The 16,477-nt window shown below is 39.6% G+C and overlaps 1 protein-coding gene across 1 annotated transcript in view; it reads right to left on the minus strand.

Annotated features, from left to right (window-relative positions):
* The window catches only part of rbfox3a (RNA binding fox-1 homolog 3a), a 555,532-nt gene that overhangs the window by 11,940 nt on the left and 527,115 nt on the right, over nucleotides 1-16,477 (minus strand). The window contains exons 9-11 of the mRNA XM_029527245.1: nucleotides 13,219-13,311; nucleotides 11,150-11,210; nucleotides 9,906-9,959 (exon numbers count right to left, since the gene is read on the minus strand). Of these exons, the coding sequence (XP_029383105.1) occupies nucleotides 9,906-9,959; nucleotides 11,150-11,210; nucleotides 13,219-13,311 (208 nt within the window). The remainder of the gene's footprint in view (nucleotides 1-9,905; nucleotides 9,960-11,149; nucleotides 11,211-13,218; nucleotides 13,312-16,477) is intronic.

Consider the following 16,477-nt stretch of genomic DNA (forward strand, 5'->3'; position numbering starts at 1 on the left):
CTGTAACAAAAAATGTCAAACTTTTTCCTCGTTTTCAGGATAAAAACACTGTAAACTAGAATGATACAGAATATGATCAGGAGTTCTGCTAATTCGTTTGAGCAGCAATGATGAAAACTCAGCTCCAAAACCTCTAATGCCTAAATTTATAATTTTCCATGTCTGTCTGTCTTTTTTATGTCAACACATTAAACTCAAACCAACTTCTCCTCACTCTGAGATCAGACAAATACAGAATTGATCATATTGACTGTAGCAGCAGCTACTGTAGGCCTCTGAATGTGACACTCTGTGACATCACAGACTGGAGCAGACCTGGGCGCTGTATGGCCCGAGGACAGGATCCATCCTGCATGATGATTCCTTCTGGCCTGCAAGGTTGAGACAATCGCACGGTTTTACTTAACCATAATGTGGGCCGGATCCAGCCTGCAGGCTGTACAATGCAAATACCTGTGCTAAATAGACTATTTGCTTGCTGGCTATCTGAGGAGTATGTTCAGAGGCAACATATTTTTTAAATGAACGAAGCCATGCGGGGTTCACGTCATGTTTTTTGGAAAAAAATATATTTTAGGAGATGGGAATTTTGCAATCAATGCAATAAATACAGATGTTCACTTTACATCACAAATATGGACATGTAAGGTAAATGATTGACATTGCATAGCATGACACTGGCATTCAGACAAGGTGAGTCTAAATTCTCACGTAAATCAAAAAATTCTTTCACACTGTCACGCCTCAAGGTAATTTTTTAACTTCTGCAAGCAACCTGACAATGTGAGAGAATTTATTTAAAAGTTTGAAAAAGAGAAAAAGATGGTGAGAGTGTTCGGAAGGTAAAACTGAGAGTGCTGAGTTAGCTGGCAGAGCAAGCAGCACAGGCTCAGAGGCCTGTGTAGAGGTTTGGCTCAATGTTTGGCAGCAGGGACACAAAGCAGATGGCCTGTATTGTTTGCAGTGGTAGATTCAGCCTATGGCCATCCTTCATCATCCACGCACACACACATATAAAAACACACACACATGGGGCGTCACCTTACCGGTACGGGGTGACATAGTGATGTGATGTGAACTGATTTAGGTGAAGGAGCCTGTTTAACCTTCAGCCAACAGGGGAGCAGGGCCAAAAATTTGTTTTTTGAATCCTCTTCCTGATACACATTCATGAGGGCAAATATCCATGAGTCCCAGACAACTAGACACCAAAATAAAGGTTTCTATTGGCAAGTTACTCAATTATTGAATGAACTGTTGATTTTTATTTCCAACCTAAAGATATAAATGCTGCTTTTAATCGTGCGTTTCAGCGCTTCCGTTGGACAACGTTGTCTTTGCTTTTAAATTAGCCACAAGGAAATGTAATATGTATACATGTACTGAATTCCCATATGTGGGATATACATGAATATATATGTAAAAACATGAATATATGAGTGAATATTCATAAAACAATGCTCATAGACATATGTTATCTGCCTGTGACCAAATCTGAATAGGTTTTAAAAAAAATGTGAAGATGAAATTAATTGTGGACAGGTCACCAGGCCATCGCTGGGCCAACACACAGAGACAGAGATGAATAACCATTCATACTCACACTCAATTTAGAGTCCCCAATTAGCCTAAACATGCATGCAACCGTAGGAAACACAGGCAGGCACAACATGCAAAGACGGTAACATATGTCACATAGTATAATATATATTAGTAAAAAGCTTCCAATTTAATTTGACCTCATCTTTTATTTAATTCCTGTAATCAATACAGAGACAGTGTGGATCTGCAGACCTTTGGCTCAATCTGCCCTTAATGAAATCACATTGAGGTAACCTATTGATTATTGATTGACTTGCCATTTGGGGCAACCAATATATGTTTATTTAAAGGTATACGTTCTTTTTTTTTTGTCCTTGCAACAGCCTGCAGAAAATGTTTTATGTTGATTTTTTTGAAAAACAACAGAAACATCACGGCCTGTACGGAGACACAAAATTCTCTCTGAAACTCCCTGTAACTGGTTCTTTACAACTGAATACAATTTATTTTTACATTAGTTGTATTTAACATAATCTAACTTTAGTTAATCTTTCCACCAATATGTGAGGATAGTTGTGTCAAACCTTGCGCTCAAGGTTGAATTCCTTTCTGCCAAGTTTCAAGTTTCATGAAGAAATATTTACTGTACCTGTATAAAATATTGATATGAAATTCAACGAGGGATTTCCTACTACTGTTTACAATGAGTGAGCATTAGCAGCATGCCAATATATTTGACTGATAGTAGCTGGCTGCAGGTACACTGCTCCATTTTTTTGGTGGAAATCTCAAAATATAAATATCCATATAGTCCATACACTTAGGAGCATAGTGTAAAATCTTTGGGCTGTAAACTGTAACAGATACAGATGACTGCCTCGAAAGGAGCCTGGTTAAACTCCAAACACACTGTATCACCTCCCGAGCACCTTCAGCCCTCGGAGGGGCTCTGGATTTGGATGACTACACCTACTGTCTGCAACAACAGATAAAAGCACAACCTGCTTCAACGCAAGTGTTCAGAGACGCGAACGTTGTCTCCTGCTCTCATCCATCCATCTGTCTCGCTTGCTCTCTTGCCTCTCTTGCTAATTCTGCTGTTTCTGCCTCCACTCCAACTCCAGACAAAAGCATTAATATGGCAAACGGCCAGCTCACTGTCCATTGGAGATTTATTCTAAGCAAAGGATCAATTTCTCCAACCTTTTCCTTCTTTCCTAACATCAGGGTATCCTCAACATCCATATATGAATTCCTCTTTGTGTGTGCAAGTGAGTGTACTGTATGTGTGTTTACATGCATAGAAGACATGAGGACACATGCATGTGCATGTTGTTGTTTATGTCATGTATATGAATGCAATCTGATAATGAGCTATGGCCTGCACATGCCACAGCAATGCTATAATAACCCTTGAATCATGGCAGGGTGTCTGCCTGACAGCCAGCAGGCTCATAAAATAAACAAACAACATCCACTGATACACACACATGCATAAAGAACCACACTCCAAGGCTGCAAACACACGTCCACACACACACACACACACATGAAGACACTTTATCTGGTAATTTAGGCATTGCACAAGGGCCTGCTATTGATGTTAAGAGGAGTCAGTGATGTTTAGGAAAAAAAAAAAACAAAAAAAAAACAAACAAGAACAAAAAAACCAGCAATTAGATGGTGTTTTTAATGGACTTTATATATTTACATGTGATGTGCAACAATGTGTGTGTATTGGCCTCCCTTTGTTCAATGAATCACACCTCCGTTCCAGGTTTTATTACAGTGTGTCTAACTAACTGCTTGGAAAATCACAAAAATCTACATGCAACATTATAACAGGGATTTGTGAAACATTAAAATGAATTATATTTTCAGTGAGCCGAAAAACTAAAATCACACAATAATGACGTGGAGTGGCAGAATGAGCGACATTAAAAAGTTGAAGGCCTTATTTAGATGGCAGAGGCCAAATTAAGTAAAATTTAGAAATGCACTTCAGTGAAATAGTTTTCCATTAAGATTGCACACGCTCATCCAGAGCAGAAGGGATTGCAAATACCACATCTGATGAATGTGGATAGAGCTCCAGCATCTTTTTTAACCACAGTTTTTGATTTTGCAATTTTGTTTTATTTGAAGTGTTAAGATGCACAAGAGATTTGTTTTCATTCATTCATCCATCTTCTACTGCTTATCCATTTCTGGGTCGCCCTGGAGCCAATCCCAGCTCATAGTGGGCAAGAAGGGGTACACCCAGGACAGGTCACCAGGCCAACATAGTGAGGCAGAGATGAACGACCATTCACACTCACACTCAATTTAGAGTCTCCAATTAGCCTAAACATGCATTTCTATGACATGCATGTGACAGGAGTACCCAGAGGAAACCCATGCAAGCACAGGGAGAACATTCAAACTCCGCACACAAAGGCCCCAGGCCTGGGAACCGAATACGGAACCTTCTTGTTGTGATGCTAACTGCTGTGCTGCCTGAGATTTGTTTTGATGTTAAAAATAACACAGAAGTCCCAGTGTCAAAATACAGCCCCGTGAAACAAAAATTACTTTCATGCTTTCAAAGTATGCATTTAGAACCTAGACTTGCTTTATAATCAGAAAAGACTACGGACAATATGGAACCTTTGATGTAACAAAATAAATTTGCTGTTTTGTTCACAGTCAAACTCGGCCTCAAATTATCAGTGAAAACACCTTTGGCCTTTTATTCAAAATAGCATATATGAATGATGTGATAAATTTATAACACATTGATTAATCTGTCTGTGGGTGGTGACATCATTACACGGGATTCATTTTGATTTTTAATTACAAACCTTTTCATAATCGTTACTGAAATGATCAATGCAGGCTTATTTTATATTGCATTTACAGTAGAAAGAATGGCTGAAAATTCACTTTACTATTGCCTAAGCCACTCTACTTATTTTAAACATCGTGACAAATTACAGCTTGATTTTTAAACAATCCCAGACTGATTGGGTTAGGAAAGGTGGGGTCAGGAGCTGATGCTGACGCTTGGGCTGGCCTTGGACCAATGACGCAGTGGCAATATGACAAAGGCCAGAGTTGAACTGATGACGCCCTTTCAACCGCAAATTTTTCAGCATATGTTAAAAAGGCCTGAGCCACAAGCCTTGTTACTTTGCTGCCTACATTTTGCATTTTAATCTTATTTGTTGTGTTCTGGAGAGCAGCTCTGCCAAGCTCTGCATATACTAGCTCCCATGAGATGTGTGTACACACACACCCACACACATACGTTTGCCCTGTTTTGCATATACTCAGTCTAGGACACAGTCAATCAATCAGTATTACATTTCCCTCATTGTCCTTCAAGCCCATGCAGTCTATTTTACCCAGTCACCCAAACACACACATGCACACGTACACACATACTTAGACACAAACCTTTTTCTTGCCTGTGATGCACACACACTCAACATAGGCCAAGGCCATTATGCAAACTCTGATCAAAAAACATTAGAGGAAGTCTGGACTCATCAGCTTACCCGACCAAACAGCAGCAACGGATCGTGTTATGTGTTTGGGCAAGTGTGTGTGTCGATTTCTGGTTGTGTTACGCTGGGACACTTATTCAACGGACCTGTGGCGAGCCTTTGTTTGAAGTAGCCAGATATTGGAGACGAGCCTTTTATTTGCCACACTTACAAGTCATTGTGTGTTCATAACAAGCCTTGTTTTCTGATTAATTGGTTGCCTTAAATTGATGATGTCTGCACCGTAACGCATCATCAAGGAGTTTAATAGAATCAACTAATATTTTTTGTTAACTAAATATGTTGCTTAATACCTTAATTTTGTTTTTTATTTTTACAAATTATGTTTTTAAGTTCAGTTAACTGAACTGTTTTTCTCACAAATATCTCACAATATTTTGGTTACACAATGTAACCTTGTGACTGTATTGATTTGGGTGTGTGTGTGAGATTGTCTGTGAGTGTCCATGTGTGTCAGTTTTTGTGTAACTGTGAGCATCTGGTTGTTTAGGAGAGCATGACCAGAGCGTGATTTTACTTAAGAGACTGTACATCTGTGCTTCAACTGGGCTACAACATTCATAAGTGTGTGTGCACAGGTGCGTATGCATGTGGAGGTCATGCATACACACCCGTGACGGATGGTGAGGTCATCCGTCACTCCTCTGAATGGGATTTGCGCACAATAAACTTGTAGCTGAGCCCAGCAATGGAGATGGAGTGCACTGTCAGCTGGCCAGGATTTATGGAGGCCGATTCAGCTGATGGGTGCTGGGAAAAGCTATCTGATAGAGGGTGATTAATCGCCCTTACATGCCACTTTATATCCAGCTTTACTCCCTCTCCAAAATAGATTAAATGCAGCCATAATTATTTCAGAAGGAATCTTAATCCTATGCACTTTTGCTTACAGGTGGGAATTCTTTCATTTTTCATTGAGTGGAGGGATAGAATTTGGGACACCTGGAAGAATACTAAGGTGGGGCCGTGGATACTAACAGCACATCAGACCTCAGCCACAAGTAAGTCTCATGTAGTGAAGAAGAAGGTATAAACAAAAAAGAGAGCACAGAGGGTTTCATCCATCTCTCTTCCTCCAGGGAGACAGGGGAGCATATCGTTTCGTTTAGACTTGGCAAACTTTAGCTGTACCTTGTGTTTTCTCATGCTTCAGGAGATGGAGAACAGTTTGCAATCACAGAAAAGTGAACATGCAGGGAGTTGGTAGATGTTAGCTGCAGTAGCACACTGTATAGAGTATTTTTGGCTGGTTTAACAGGATTTATAGTTATCTTTGATAACTATAATATAATATGCAGGCTCTCAGGTGCCCCTTTCCCCTTGGAGACCCAGATTTTTACCTAGTTTGCCTCTCCGGAATATAAATTTTATCTAAAATGGACGTAGACGCTGAGGCTCATGTCAAACTCCACATACACACATTCGGGCCACATTTGGCTGGGGACACAATCATGTCCGACCTGCAAGATTGTTTCAATTGTCAAATTTTTAATCACATGGCTATGTGAAGGGCACGTAACACTCATACTACAAATCCCATAATGCAGTACAACAGCTGGCATGCCAGGCAATAGGCAACCTGCAAGAACCCTAATTTCAGCTTCCTTGACAACACACCAATCAGGCATCTGTGGATGTCTTAATTTGCCTTGTTTTTGTGGAGCTAATATAGCTGCAATTTAAGGATTTGAAAGTTTTCACTAGACATTTTCATGGAGAACAAAATACTTATGTCTGTTTATTTTTAGGGGCAAAATTGGTTTTAGTCTATTCAATACATTTTTTTTTGCTCTTTGGCCCACAACCTAATGTGTGCTATGAGTTTTGGCCCCTAGTGAGATTGAGTTTGACAGCCCAACTCTAAAGCGAAGCCAATGCTTACAGAAAGAAGCATAAACCTGCATTTTGTCTAATGACAATCAGATGGCGACTAGCTTGGTCATAAGAACAAGTGAGGCTGAACTGAAGTTGCAGTGACGTCATAGCAGGCTGACCGTTGGTTACAACATGCTGTAAGGAAGTACTCAACATTAAAGCCGTTCAGTTATTTTGATTGTATGTAAATGCCTAAAATATTATGAGATCAGATATGAGTCAGAATGGGCTGAATGTTCCATCCACTTGTATGATACTTGCTTGATGATTACAGCTCAGTGTTCAAAGTTATGCAATAACTACTCTTTAATCTCAATCTAGCTCTACTGCTCTATTCAGCATTGCGACATCTTGGGCTTTGTGACATGCATCTATCAGACAAAAAAATAGACTACAGAACAAAATGCTCTTTACTGAAATTAATATTTGTTAACAGTAAATGAAGCCTGTTCATTGAAAACGCATTATATATTTCAGCTTTGCTGATTGCCCTCTTTCATTTCACTGGTAAATGTACAGTAATTGTGAACACAGGAAAAATGTAAACTTGTTGCTATGGAGAAGGTTTTCATAACTCCTTCTTTTCTGTTGTGTAACTGTGAAAGTTTAGGGATTCATGCTGCCATAGATATATAGTAAATATTTACCAATGCGTCGACAGTTTGACACCTCTGCTTGTTAGAGTTTCAAATATTTTGAAATGAGATTGGTTCAGCAGGGATATTTTCTTTGGATGTTTCAAACCCTAATTAATGAAAAGTGACTTTTATTTTTACAAGTGAAATTAGATCAATATAAGACTACAAATAAATGAATTGTACTCAGACTTAAGCATGAGTTTGGAAATAGGACCACAATAGTGTCAGACCTTCACGGCATGATTATCCCAGCCAAAAGAATTTGCAATGACAGTATTATTCCAATATCTGTTGAAAATCAAAAATAATAATAACAATAATTAGCTTTGTTTATTGCGTATTCAGTTTTTTGCTTGGGGGGAGGGCGGGCGCAAATAAATTTAAATCAATTATAGATGAAGTAACCAGAACAAGAGGCTTGATAGATACAAAAAAAGCAGCAAAATCATGTGAAAAAGAAATATCTACAAGAGAAAACATCTGCTTCATTATAAATTATCTTTTATGTGCTGATCTCATCTGTATTTATTCTTTTAAATAAAACGGTAAATGCTAATACATAAGACACTGACTACATATATATAATAGCCAGATGGTGGTAGAAGAAGGAATGAAAGGCAGGCAAGACAAGGAGAGGAAGGACAAGGACAAGACATCCCAGCTATAACAGTGAGTGAGCAGCCTTGTCTGGCAAATGTGCTGCTGCTCTGTGGGTTTGAATGTGTAGGTCAGGAGGTGTTGAGGAGGTTAATGAGCCAAAGAGATACTTATTCAGGTAAAATGGCTGGATTATTGCTTTTAAAGTACTACTTACTGTGTATGTAAATTGAATTTAGGTTTAGGAGGAAAGAGAATGACTGTAATAAAAATATGGACTAGTGTTAAACTACCTAGTGTATCACTGGTGTTTTATAGTATAGGTATGTGTCACCAGAGACTAGATTCACATTGGGGGTCCAGCCCTGTGGTTTGGCTAACATCAGCACTTTGGTCCAGGACTGGTAAAGATGGTGGTTTTCTGTGAAAGATGTCTAAATTCCCCGTTTATTGTTCAAAATTAGTTGTATAAAAAGTAATCCATGGCGGTGCTGGATTGTTGACACAGAGGTTTCACAGGAAGTAAAGCTCGCGCTGCTGCATGGTTGGGATGTTGGATGGAGGGATAGATGATGGGATGGCTGCAAAAAGGCAGAAGAACAGAAATGAAAGATATAGCTGGCCTCCCCCTGTCGAGGCAGTTATTTAGAGGAGTGTTTTAAAGCTATCTGAAGAATGAATAAACTTCACACTAATGAGCAAGAAGAAGTAGTAGACTCAGCACTCCAAACCAGGCCTATGCACAAACAACAAATGGTGCGTTAGCATGTTGGGAACATAAATATAGCTCTCTGAATTATAATTGATGTGGCATTGTTTGCTAAAATTGAATTAGGTCAAATGAGCTACACTTGACAAGATGTACCAGGTGTCACAATGGACACAAATGGACACAACAACAGAATTTACAAATGATATACCAAGAATTGATATGCGCTAGCCATAGCTACAGCTCAATCTACAGTGTCTTTAGGGGAGGTTTAAGGGGATTTGTTATTAGGCAGATATGAGGGCACATCAGGGCCATCAGGGAGCCCTTTCCCCTCTGGAGGCCTACGCATTGATTTCTATGGTTTCTATCTAATGATGAGCCGTGGGCGACACAGACACCCCGTGACAACAGAGCTCCGATTGTATTGAAGTCTGTGATTTTCCAGTTTTGAGGCTTAAAAAAATAAAACATAATTTCTATTTCCAAAAATAAAACAAGTTTCCTTTTTTAAAGGAGGGTCCACTTTAGAGGGCAATTTTGGGAGGAAAAAGTATAAATTATCTTCTAGAAGAAAATTGTCACAAAAATCCCTATTACATTTTGTAACATATTGTTGAGTCTACTTTCGAATACTGCATCGAAAATGTTGGTAATGGGTGCCCTAATGACTGAATGGTGAGATGCCACACTGGCATCCTCAGCCCTGAACTGAGGATCTCAGGCCTAACCCTTTACCACATGCCCATTCCTCCACTCACACTTTCTCACAGTTCCTATCTTCTTTCCCTTTTCCCCATCAAAACATTTAAGGCATGAAAAAGACTTAAGAACACAACAAAAAAATAAATAAAAAGAAATGCAGGTGCCAAAATGTCATTCACACGTAACACAAAGGTAAAAATTATTTAGGAAATAAAGATGAAGAGCTATTGATACAACTGAGCAGCAGGCGAGTGGAGTACAGTTTATGTTCTTCAACTGTGTGTGAGCCTTTACCTGCATAAAATTCAGGACCATATACTGCTCCGACCACTGGATTCAGCTTCCAGCCTGCACGGGAAACACACACACACATTAGCCCGTTTTATCCTTATCTACAGGACTACTACACTGTCATTATTTTCCCTTTTAAAATATAGCCCATATACTTCTGAGTGCCTCTGTATGTGTCCTCTCAAAAGTCATATCTGAATGCTACATTTGAATTTGTTGCCTGGTCAAATTTTACTGTAACTTCTCTGGCTGACTGTAACATTCTGTGTGTATCCTGTTTTATTTAACCTTCGACAGCTGGCCTCTGTGAAGTGCCTTAAAATATATGTTTCCAATACATACACACAGACGGTAAATCCTTTAATCAAGCAACTGACAAAATTGGAAACAACACTTCTTCTTTTTCCACTCCTTTTTTCCTATTCACAGGTGTTTGTGTATTTGTGTGCATTATTTGTGTGTGTGCAGGTTTGGGGCCCGATGACAGTAAAGAATGTAAAAGCCTTTCAAGCTGATTCCCTCTGTCTCTCTACCCTCAAACAGGATCTGTGTGCATGTGTGCGTATGTGTGTTTGGCCATTTAATTCCCTTCCTTGTTCATCCATCCCCTGCTCCTCTTCCCTTCTTTTACTTTCCACATCCTCCATCACTCCCTGGCTCTCTCTCTTTCCCTCCATCACCCATCCACTCCATCTACATGAATGAGTGTCTGTGAGAGGGATGGAGGAGAAAAACAGAGAGACAGGCCCTCTCTCCCTCTTTACCACTGACTCCTGCCTCTTTTTATTGGCTCTTTTCATTTACCCATTCACTCACTTGCTGCCCTCCCTACCTCCACACCACCACCCCAGCTTTAAATCCCCCCCTTCTCCAATCCTCCTCTTTCTCTCCTGCCCTTTTCCCTTTACCTTCGCAAGAAAAGATTTCACTTCACTATTTGCATGATATTTCAAAGCAAGTCAGCTGCCTCTCTGACAAATATTGATTTCATTAATCAAATCGGAACAACTTCTTTTGTGTGAGAACAGAATCTGCGGTGTGGCTTCCAATGGCATCTTCAAGTTTCCTTTCCAATCACAGTGCAAACTTAGTTGGAATTGGATCATAACGATTTACTTCTCCTAATAAATATGACCATCTGATCCTGTGATGCAGGCACTGACATGAACTAATGGGGAAGAAGAAAAGAAAGTGGGAACATTTCAAAGAAATTAATTAATTAATAATTGATAATGCTGAAGCCTCACCATTTGTGTAAGGGTTTGCCACCTTTTTGTTGGTCATTACTCTGGCTGTGGCATTGTTGACCTGTCAGCAGAAATAAAGAGAGAGGTTAATGTGTGGCCACATAGACAACAACACACGTACACACACATGCAAAAACTGTTCACTGTGTGAACTTTTTAGCATTTTAAGAACTCTCTAGCCATGCTGACATTTTATCATCAGCTAGCAAGGCAACATGCAGCAAGTCAAAGACCTGATAACAAGTCCTCCAACCTGAACCATCACATAGGTCATTTGTAGTTTCTAATAGATAGGAACCATAGGAGTGTTTTCTTTAAGAGCCGAATACACGACACAACAAATGCTAAATGTTTGTTCATGATTTGACAATTCAGTGGCAGAAGTTTACATAGCCAGCTAGGTTGAAGTAAGGATCAGGGTTCGGGGGTCATGCTGAGTCATTAAACTTCTCATATCCTTTTCAAGCATTTACTGATGATTTAAAACATTACTATGGATCCGAATTAGCTGCTTGAACAAACAACCTATGTGGTCATTTTTATGGGAGGACAGTCAGAGAAAATTCAAACAAAACATAAAAATGGAACAAAAGCACAAAGAAATCGCAGAGTGGGGTGGAAGTTTAAGTTTGAATCAACAACCTGGCCTTGTCTACTCTACTATGCACACAGCTATAAATTTACTGCTGTTCATCCTTACACAGTATATGACTTTCCCCGCTTTAGATGATTTGAAGGCATCTTGGACTTCTTTGCCCTGATTCTTTAATAACTTAGAAATAGTGAATAGTGAAGTAATTAATAAGTTCATTTCCAAAAAATCATATTAATATTATGCTTATTATTATTGCTTGTGCTAATATTAAAGTATAATATGATTGTGCTTTGAAAATCATGATATAATATATTTGCCAAATAACTGAAGGGTCAGTTTATCACTATTCTATATTTTTTGCCAACAGCAACAGCATTTGCTCTTGTACTTATACTGATGTCATTGAGCTTTTGTACAGGTTTTGATCAGAGGTCTTGGTTAAGGTTAACTAAGTTGGTTATCCTGTTTAAATATTGACTTAAAAATTAAGCAGAAGTGCAAAAAACTGGCGGTTTCTACAATGCCCATTTGAATGCTCCAAAAATGGGTGCCAGTCAGTTAGATATCTACTCACTTTAGCTAATGTGATTGACGAACAGAACGTGAAAAGGGTGTTTCCTGTTTGACCAACTATCTGCACTGACTATACCTGGTCACTTAGCTTAGCTCATTGACAAGCTAATTAGGCAGCAAAGTAATTAGTCTTGGGTTAGCCTTTGCGCGAAATGTCCAGTTTTGACATTGTCATAATGATACTAACCTCAAGTGTGTTGATACAGTCATTCAACTGACATGCACCAAAGTCTCTCCTGCTTTCTGGGACTAAAAATGGATAATGTCATGGAGGTTACATCCATCCACACACTGTCCTGTGAACTGCATACCCGCTGTCCACCAACATTGGCAGCATAGGTAACAGTAGTGTTTCAAATATATATATCAAATATATATAATAATTCAATTGAAACCTGTGTTAAAATTGTATAAATTAAAGAAGGAAACATTTTATTCCCTAAGACAACACATGGTGACAACGAAATAAAGGTACCAATTTTTAATACATTTTGAAGAACATGGCATATCACTGATTGGTTGGAAAACAATTGATGAAGAACTCAAGTCAAAAACTGTTTTTATTGCATTGCACATGCCAGACACACAAACACATAGGGCAAAATCCAAAGTGGAATTTAACATCTATGAAAACACTGCAACACACTCACATAGCACTGTATAAATCTGTCTTTTTCTTTGTCACACACACTTACGGCTCAGGGTTCAGCATGCAGTGTTCAAGGTGCAGCAGGCAGGTGGGAGAGAAGAAACAGATGTGGGGGGGAGGGGGGGGAGGACTGCAAGAAGCATCAGGCAGGGAGAAAGAGGAAAAGGAGAGTCAGGGGGGAACAAGAGGAGAGTCAAAGAAGAGGGGGCTTGGGGGATATGGGAAATAAAGAGAGAGAGGAAAAGGAAGCACCTCTATTTTCCGTCCTTCTACGATTGTACCATTTAGTTTCTCCCGTGCACGATCAGCATCTGCACTTGTTTCAAATGTTACAAAGCCAAAGCCCTGCAGCGGCAAAGAGGTGGGGTTGAGAAATCAAGGGACAAAGGAAAAAAGTACAGAAATGAAATGATGAAACAAAAGGGCGAGGAGGGAGGGAGGGTGGGGGGTGGGGGGGAGAAAAAGACACAAAGCACACATGAGAGCACTGCAGTTCAGGATGACGTCTAAGAATCTAGAAGCAGAAGCCAGAGAGACGTCAGGCTGGTTAGACACACAGTGAGGAAAGCTAGAAACACAGGACATCAAACAATCAAGCACCACACAACCACTCCGATGATATATGCATTTTTAACTTAAACCATGTATCACATCAACACTTGTTCACAGCGTGTGTATGTGTCGGCATGCTTTTTTGTTCTCTGCTCATTCTATCACTACAGAAATCTGGACCTAACCGAGTTATCAGACGGAATGAAAGCCTCCATAGACAATGGAGCTGTATGTGTGTGTATGTGTGTGCCAGCCATAATGTGCAGTTGCTCCGCTGGTGTGCAGAGGCCCCTGTGGGAGAGCAGATAAGTGCCACACAATTACAATCTCCATGGGATTGGTCAGTCGTGACTCTCTGAGCTCTGGGACGGAGCTCACTCATGATACCCTGTCTGCGTGCGTCTCAGACAGGGCCTGGAGATGCGGCTCACTCACGCTGCCTATGAGTGAGTAAAGCATGGCTCCAGATCCTCCTACACTGCAAGACCTGGTCTATCAGTGAGAATAAACTGAAAGGGAATAAGAGCTGAGGAAGCCTCCCTGCGACCACTTATCATCACTGGTCACCACCTTGGTGATCTGCATTATGTGTAAATTACATGGTAGTAAAATAGATCTGCAGCAAGCCCTTCAAATTAATTAGTTGAGGTGTAGGTTGTATTCAAGTAGGCAGAAATCTCCAGTGGCTTACAATATCACATCACAAATCAATCACTAATTACATAATATAGATTTTAAATAAAAACTGTATTGGGAATTGCACATGTATAGATGTTCATTAAGTAGCAAATACTGACATTAGTGAAGAGATATATGTTTCTAGATGCTGCTTGTTCAGCACCAGAACTACAGCATACATAATTTTCTGCTATTATGGCCCCGGTGTGGCCATTGAACTTCAATCCCTGGGGCCCATTGAGATGGCATCTGCTCAGGCTGAACTGAAGCCTTGGTGCATGTGCAGCTCTTTAGATGCTAAGATTCTGGTGGCAGAAACACACAAACATTTAGTTTCACTCGGTTGATGTGGTGTATCTGAATATAATGCTGTTATATTGCGAAGCCTGTTACGCTCACTGTAAAGTCACTAAATATGAGTGTCTGAAGTATGCAAACTGGTGCTGGAGTTTTGGAGTCTTTCCTCTTTTCGTTCCTATTGAGAATAATTTTTTACCCATAATGCTTTAATTTTTCATGCAGGGCATGAAAATATAATGATCATAATTCATACACAAGTGGAAATGAAGGAGGTTTAATAACCCACCAAAGGATACATATGTATGTATATATATGTACTCCTTTGATTTCTTAGTCTTTATTTGGAGCCTGGTGGTTTTCAGTAAAGAATTTGAACATCACACCATAGAATTAGTGGGCCCAGATCTTGTAGCTTGTGGCTCACATGTCTCAGCTTCACTCAGCTGTTGCTTCAATTTACATTTTCAATTTTGCAAACCTAACCTCCAGGCTTCATAACGTCTTTCTTGTTTTTCTACAGTCTGTGGTTGCAATGTCTCCTGTGCATTGAGCCCTGGCAATGGAATAACTGAGTCCTGGTTCCAAAATCCCTGCAACTCACTGAAGAACCAGTTACTGGTGTGTTTGGTTCAAATCCTCTCACTCAGTCCCTCCCTGCTCCCACAGGATCCATGCATGCTGGCTGCATCATGTTATCTGCAGTGAATACGTGTTTGCAGCTCATTTAGATGTTTTTAGTTTTTTCGGCTGCTCTTAGAATATGACAACAAGCCTTGCCCGAGAATATCTGTCATTGCTTATGATAAATGTCACTCTGTTGGGTGTCTTTAACCAATAACTGAGCTTGGATCCTCACTGATGGTGAGACTGCTGGATAACATGGGAGTTTGTTTGAGTCATGACCATTTATCACACTGGGTCTGACATCTAGGAACATAAATAGAGAAGTTCTTTATTTCCCTCTAAGAAAATATGAATACAACTTTCATATATAAGAGGTTCTTATTTTCAGGAGTGAAAAACTTTTTGTTTTAATTTTGATGACTGAGTCTTAGAGCTCATGAAAATTAAAATTCCAATAGCTCAAAATAGTATAATATATACTATGATCATTAAAAAAGCGACTTAGAATACAGAGAAGTATGTATTCACTACTTGGCTGAGGCTTGTGTAGCAGGAATGATTACATGAGTGTAGTGCGGCAGGAAGAAGATCAGCTTGTGGTTCTGCTGAGGTGTTCTTGAAGCCCAGGTGGCTTTCACATTGGCCTTCAGCTCTTCTATATTGTCGGATCGACTGTTTCTCATCTTCCTTTTTGACGATACAACAGATTCTCTATGGGGTCAGGCCAGTTGGCTGGACAATCAGACACAGTCACATCAGGTCAGCGAACCACTTAGTTGAATTAGTTTCTCTGTGAACAGACACCTGCTGGATCAGGAAATGGGTGTTTTCATAAGGATTTTAGACAGACAGAAGCATGAGGCCACTGAAGTTTGCTGTAGAGACTACGTTAAAACTTTGGTCCACAAATAATGTGGAACAATGGCAGCAGTCATGGTATGCGTGCATATTTGATACAAACCTGGGAACCTTTTGAAAGCACTGGTTTCTCATAGGAACAATCCATATTGCTTGTTTTTGCTAATTTGCATCATATCTAAATTAACATCTATTCTATTTGCTATAGTCAAATTACCAATCTGCATTTAATTAATGATCTGCTTGAGAGCAAAAACACAAATAATAAAAGTTTTATACATTTCTAAATAAATTCAGAGGTCAAGGGCTTAATGCATCACTCTCCCAATAGCAAGACTTATTAATCATGACCTTCTGAGGTCTATCCTCTTTGGTGGGTAGGTGTCCATGATTGTCGTTTGAACACTCTCCAGTCAGGACTCTTCCCAACAATTAGCACTTATCGATCCACTAAGTGATATGTTGGAATAATACTGTATGAATTTAATGTAATTTGACC

Source organism: Echeneis naucrates, chromosome 19 (assembly GCF_900963305.1).
Source record: "Echeneis naucrates chromosome 19, fEcheNa1.1, whole genome shotgun sequence".
Classification (NCBI taxonomy): Eukaryota; Metazoa; Chordata; class Actinopteri; order Carangiformes; family Echeneidae; genus Echeneis; species Echeneis naucrates.